Source organism: Malus domestica, chromosome 15, assembly GCF_042453785.1.
Source record: "Malus domestica chromosome 15, GDT2T_hap1".
Lineage (NCBI taxonomy): Eukaryota > Viridiplantae > Streptophyta > Magnoliopsida > Rosales > Rosaceae > Malus > Malus domestica.
The window spans coordinates 9373518-9380344 of NC_091675.1; the positions used below are offsets into that span (position 1 = coordinate 9373518).

Sequence of the window (6827 nt, forward strand, 5' to 3'; positions counted from 1 at the left end):
TACTTACTAATTAATATTTCTTAAATATTAAGAGTATATAATTCTGGAATTCACTTCGACATCAGGACGGTGCATATATAAATATGTAAACAAGAAAACAGGAATAAATTCTATGACTAAATTAAGATCAGTCGCAAGATGGTCAGGAAGATTTGATACGAGTTCCTTTGAAAAGGAAAACAAAAAAGTAGGGTGCTGCCTGTTGTGTAACGTACGTGCATGCATGCATGTTACGCCAAGTGTCCTGATTAATATTACACGTTTAGGACGAATAACAAAAAGGAGATTGACGTTCCAAAAGTTTCAACAAAAAGATTATTCGTCCTTGGCCGGTAGCCTGTGCTGGCAATTAAAATGACTTTTTCACATCGTTCTTGATAGCATGGCGCTGCACTTCATTTAGGAGTAAATAATATGGTTCAAATTCATTTTTGTTAAAAATTAGATTTAAGATATCTCATTTAGAAGTGAATAATACCATTTGACTTTAAAATTTAGATTATTTCCCACGTGTAAGTGGGAGGTTCTTATTTAGGAACTTATAAGAGATTTTTCAGGCACACTGAAAAATCTCTCATTGTTTAGACTCATGCAGTTGAAGAGTTTGATAGGAATTTATTAAGATTATTTCCCACGTGTAAGTGGGAGGTCCTTAGTTAAGAACTTATGAGAGATTTTTCGGTGTACCCAATACATGAGACGGAACACCACATGTTATCATACAGTATAATGATATGTTGTGTTTCGTCTCATGTTTCGGGTACACTGAAAAATGTCTCTTTGTTTAGACTCATGCAGTTGAAGAGTTTGATAGGAATTTATTAGTGCATACTTATTGTGTGACTTAACCAAAATCTTTATTTAAGTAGTACGAATATATAGTTGTTTTTCAATACTAAAAAGAATTTGAATTGAGAATTTGGGAAATGAATTTATCTGTTTTTTTGCTCCGAAATTTAGAAAATGAATTGACACCTTAATTGATGTTAATGCAAAAGATGCGGTTATTAGACGAGTGTTCATTTTTTGGGGCCAAAAAAAAAAAAATAGAAGTGGAAAAAAAAATTGAAAACACCATATCACTCCCTTCTTTCCAGATCAAACTAATCACTCAATTATTAAAATTCTGATCATTCAACTTCCAATCCAATCCAATCATGTTGGACCAAATTAATCACTCCGTTCTTAGAAGGCCCTTCTCTGAATCCGAAGAAGCTCCATCGTCATAATCTCTGAAATAGAAAGGAAAATCATGGAGTTCTTCTTTGGATTGATAATCGGCATTGCCATCGGCATTGGGTTGATCGTGGCTTTCGCTCGGGCAGAGAGAATTCGATCCAAATTTCGTTCTGATTTGGTAAACTAAATCACAATCAAATCGTTGTTATTATTGTTTTTGATAAAATGTCTTTGTTATTTATGCATGTTTGTTTGGTTTTAATTTTTGTTTATATGTTAATTTTTTTGTTAATGTGGATTATTATTTTATTAGGCCAAGACAGTGGCTGCGTTTGCAAGGATGACAGTGCAAGATTCCAGAAAGCTTCTTCCACCTCAGTATTATCCATCTTGGCTTGTCTTCACAAAGCGCCAGAAGTTGAGTTTATTTCGCAAACCCTAACTTCTGTGTTTCTCTTCATGTTTGCCTTTTGGGTTTGCATGTCCTGACTCATGAACCACATGTCTCATATTTCCAAAATTTAAAATAGGTTAATCCTTCGGTAATAATTCTAAGTTGGTTTTTGTAAGGTAAGTTTCTTTCGAGCATATTAGTTTCAATGTGCAAGCTTAATTGGTTCATTTACTCATCCAGTCTAGGTTGGGTGTTCAGTTCTCCTCTTTCGGTATCGCTTGTATGAAAGAAATTGCTATATATTCAGTGGTATGGTATGTCCTTCAATACGAATGGGTGGTAGGTGGGTGAAAGACAGGGTTGGGCACGAAAAGACATAGGTGCATTTTTACTCTATGTCCTACAAATTAACGAGAAACAAGACTTCGAAGCAGATGTAGATTAGATCAGTTAGCTAGGGTTCTGTGCATGTTCTCTTGCATCAAAGTTGAATCCACCTCTTTTTAAGTTATAAATTAGAGCAATCGAGAATATATATCGCAATTTCACGAAGAAAAAAAAAAGATTTTGAACAAGGACCTCTTGTAACCTAAGTTCTAATATCATATTAAATGATCATTAGAACTCAAACTATCATGAGATTTTAATATGCTAACAAGAATATCCTTGTGAATTACAGTTGAATTGGCTTAACCACCATCTTGAGAAGATTTGGCCATACGTTGATGAAGTAATTTTTCTTTTCTGCTCTTTTTTACGCACACTTTTTGTTTCACCTCTTTAATAGTCAAAATCTTCCTTCGTTTGGGTGCACTTTGATGGAGTAGGCAGCATCAGAGCTGATAAGGAGCAATGTAGAACCGATACTCGAACAATACAGGCCAATGGTCTTGTCTTCACTCAAATTCTCTAAACTCACCCTTGGCACAGTGGCTCCACAATTCACAGGTAGGGTTCATGCTTACAAGATGGTCTTATTCGCCGACTAGATTTTGCTGTTGATGCTTATACATGTAGTTGGTACCCTTTAGGAGTTTCAATCGTTGAAGGTGAAAGTGAGGCGGGAGGAATCACTATGGAGTTGGAGGTTCAGTGGGATGGTAATCCAAACATTGTGCTTGATATTAAAACCAGGGTTGGTCTTGCACTACCTGTACAGGTAATGCTCATCAAATTTATAGCTCAAGAAGTAATTAAGAGTATTCACCCTGTTCCTGATATCTCCCCTCCCTAATATTGCTTGTATAATAGAATATAGTAATGTTTCTTGTGTAGTTTTCTTTAGTGAAATCTAGGTTTGTTTGTTCGGTAAATGAAACATAGGGTTTCATGACATGTTTGAGAAGTTGAAGGTTTCATGACATGTCTTAGAAGTTGAAGTATGCCTTATCATCTTTTTTTTTTTCGAACTGTTCATATAGGTGAAAAATATTGGATTCACTGGGGTTTTCAGGTTAATCTTCAAACCCCTAGTCGGCGACTTCCCTTGTTTTGGAGCTGTTTGTTATTCCTTAAGAGAAAAGGTGTGTGATAAGTTACTGCTATTGCTTTGTAAAATTTCTTGAGGCGGCATACTTTTACTTTTAGGAACCGAAGTTTCTGTACTATAGTTTGATGTCATGCATATTTAGAACTGAAAAGCATATACTGACAATTTATAAGTTTTATTATAACATTATGTTCATGTATTATCGTTTGATATCATATTTCTTGTGCCTATGCCTGCAGAAAAAGCTGGATTTTGTGTTTAAAATTTCTGGTGGTGATATATCATCTATTCCCGGCGTTTCTGATGCTATTGAGGTTTGAGCAAGTTTTTTCCTTTGTGTATCCTAGTTTCTCTTACTATCAGAACCTTAATGGCCCCCGTGATTTCTACATTCTGCATGAAAAATTGTGGCATGCTGACGTTGCTATGTAATGAAATTGTCATTTTATTTCAGGAAACGATACGAGATGCTATTGAAGATTGTATAACTTGGCCAGTACGTAATATTATACCGATAATACCCGGAGATTATAGGTATATTAATTCAAACTGTAGATTTTTTCTTGAACATATTTCTCATTCATAAAGTTTCAGATTCCATCTGCTAGTTTATATTCCTCGGCTAAAATTTTGTTTATGTGACAGTGCCTTGGAGTTGAAGCCAGTCGGAATGTTAGATGTGAAGCTTGTGGAAGCTAAGGAGTTGACAAACAAGGACCTTGTTGGAAAATCAGATCCTTTTGCTGTGATATTCATACGTCCACTTCGTGACAGAATGAAAACCAGCAAAGTCATTGTAAGCAGCTCATGTTTCTCTAAAGTATGTATGATTTTCCCTTATCTGAATATGTAAAAATATTTATCATATACTACAGGACAACGATTTGAATCCAATCTGGAATGAGCACTTTGAGTTCATTGTTGAAGATACATCGACTCAAAACTTGACAATAAGAGTCTTTGACGACGAAGGACTTCAGGCTGCAGAGCTCATTGGCTGTGCTCAAGTGCAACTGAGTCAGCTTGAGCCTGGTAAAGTGAAGGATCTGTGGTTAAAGTTGGTGAAGGATTTGGAGATCCAGAGAGATGCTAAATACAGGGGTCAGGTTAGAATTGGATTTACTTTCAAACGCATACAATAATGGAAAAAGATTGTTCAGTACTGAGTACTCATCCCCAACACATGTTACAATATTGTCAATACTTAGTTGATATTTGGTCAAAAATTTGGCAAATCGACAATGTAGCAGATATTGTGGATTAGTAACTGATATTGGCTATTAGCTAATGACTCCCCTATAAAAAAAAAAATGTACATTTTAGGGGTGTTCAGCAATTCCAAACCACTGATAATTAGTGAATCTGCATACGAAAAATGAAGAGATTGGTTGGTACCGATAACCAATCTACAGTAATCATCTGATATTCGATATTTGGTCAAAGTTTGGTAATATCGACTATGTGAAAAGTATTTTAGATCGGTGTCTGGAACCAGCCAATTACTCGACTTAGTGGAAACCGGCATTCAGTTTAGAGTTTAGGGTTTAGGGTTAGTAGAGTTTATAAATCTAAAATGCACATATGTTCTTTGCCTTAGGTGCACTTGGAGCTGTTATACTGTCCTTTTGGTACAGACGGTAACATCGTAGGCCCGTTCGACCACGACTTTGCGTTGACCTCTTTGGAAAAGGCTCTTAAGATTGAACCCAGTGGAGCAGATAACTTAGAAAAAATGAGAAAAGCAGCTGCCCAGAAGAAGAAGGATGTGTTTGTGAGAGGAGTGCTATCCGTCACAGTGATATCTGCAGAAGACTTACCAGTTGTTGATTTTATGGGGAAGGCCGACCCTTTTGTTGTTCTTATTATGAAGAAATCTGAAGCCAAAGCCAAAACTAGGGTGAGATTTCAGTTCCCAAATTTATTTCACTTTGTATTATTTGGGTCGTGATTTTCACACTTCTTTTTATGTGAGTATAAAAAACTTAGAAAATATTCATTTAGAGGGCAGAGAGAAGTGCCGAAATCGCCACAGAGTCCGTCAATAACCTCTAATTCAAAATTGTTTCTTAATTTCAATTTATCATTGTCTTATGCTTTTTCAGGTTATAACTAACAATTTGAATCCAGTTTGGAATCAAACATTTGATTTCATGGTGGAGGATGCATTGCATGAAATGTTAATGGTTGAAGTTTGGGACCATGACACTTTTGGAAAGGTGATGTTTCTCCATACTAGTTTAATTGTGTTTACCTGTGTGATGCATAAGACATGATCGTAACATCGTCATGTAGTGCTACTCATCTATATATATATCATAGCATGGTTGACGCTGATTTCATACTTTAGAGCATAATATCAATAAATATACAAGTCTCATAAACACGAGCAGACTAGTAATAATAACACGATGCAGGGTAAAGCTCACATTGAAAAGAAAAAAAAAACTTCTATTTTTGCAGGATAGAATTGGAAGAGTCATCATGACACTAACCAGGGTGTTGATGGAAGGGGAATATCAAGACTGTTATCAGCTAGACATTGCTAAATCTGGAAGGATTTATTTGAACCTCAAGTGGGTTGCACAACATAAAGTCCGTGATACGTGATTTGTATCATCCTACATTGTTTTTTATTGAGTTGAAGTTGTGATATTTTTCACATGAATATTACACAAAAAAGTATAAGAAAAAGCAAATAAATTATTCATTATTTTAACATATAAATTAGATTTAAGTTATCTGTCAAACCTAAAAGAAAATCTTACAAATCACATGTAGTTCAGATTATTTACAATTTAATTTGTTAACATGTCGAATTGTTAATAACTTAATGGCTTTGTTCTTTCTATTGTAAATGCACAGAAAAATTAGTTAGCTATATAAATTGCATTCATTTTACTTGTAGCATATTTATCAATCATATTATATCCACCACATTTTTTATTAATAATGTTAGAATCATATTTCTGTCAATTATTTTGGCCAATTGTTTACTAAATTGAGGGTAATTTTGTTATTTTGGTTCTTAGGTAATAAATTTTTTAGTAAATTGTAGTTATGGTCCCTTAACTTTAACTCAATTGGAGCAATGGTCCCTCAACTAAAAATCCATTACCTTTGGTCCCTCAACTTATCAAAACGTGCAGCTATGGTCCCTCAACTAAAAATCCATTACCATTGGTCCCTGAACTTTAATTCAAGTGGAGAAATGATCCTTTAACTTTAATCCAATTGTAGCAATGGTCCTTACAATATAACTCGTTTTGACAAATTTTTTGACATAGTTGACGAAAAGAACCATAATTATACACTTTGATGAGTTGAGGGACCCTAATTATATAAATTGTCATTCCAACATAGCTTATTTTGACAAAATTTTGACAAAATTGATGAAAATGACTATAGCTACACATTTTGATAAGTTGAGGGACCAATGATAATGGATTTTTAGTTGAGGGACCATTGCTCCAATTTGATTAAAGTTGAGGGACCATTTGTACAATTTACTCTAAATTTTTTTCACTAAATAACCAAAATAATTGATAGTAGACAAATTATGAACGCATAGCAAACACATACCATTGACCCTTGGGTCAAGCACTTGGTTTTCTTGTAAGGCATAGTTGATGGGGAAAACCTCATGTGCAACATAGTGTGCATCTCTGTGTCTATTATTGTCATTCCATGTAAAAGAGAGAGACCCATGGAGCATATACAATTATACACCTATTGCACCAGAGTCTCTCTCTAGTTGCTGGCATGTGG

General features: G+C 34.8%; 1 protein-coding gene across 1 annotated transcript; it reads left to right on the top strand.

Annotated features, from left to right (window-relative positions):
• Positions 1–1019: 1019 nt before the first annotated feature.
• LOC103456220 (synaptotagmin-5-like) lies at positions 1020–5786 on the top strand. Its single transcript, XM_070813774.1, has 13 exons — positions 1020–1357; positions 1493–1595; positions 2251–2303; positions 2401–2521; positions 2605–2732; positions 2995–3096; positions 3302–3376; positions 3517–3596; positions 3708–3858; positions 3938–4168; positions 4660–4959; positions 5165–5278; positions 5523–5786. Exons 1-13 carry the CDS (start codon positions 1253–1255, stop codon positions 5667–5669), a joined length of 1710 nt encoding a protein of 569 aa, XP_070669875.1. The 5' UTR covers positions 1020–1252; the 3' UTR covers positions 5670–5786.
• Positions 5787–6827: the final 1041 nt, after the last annotated feature.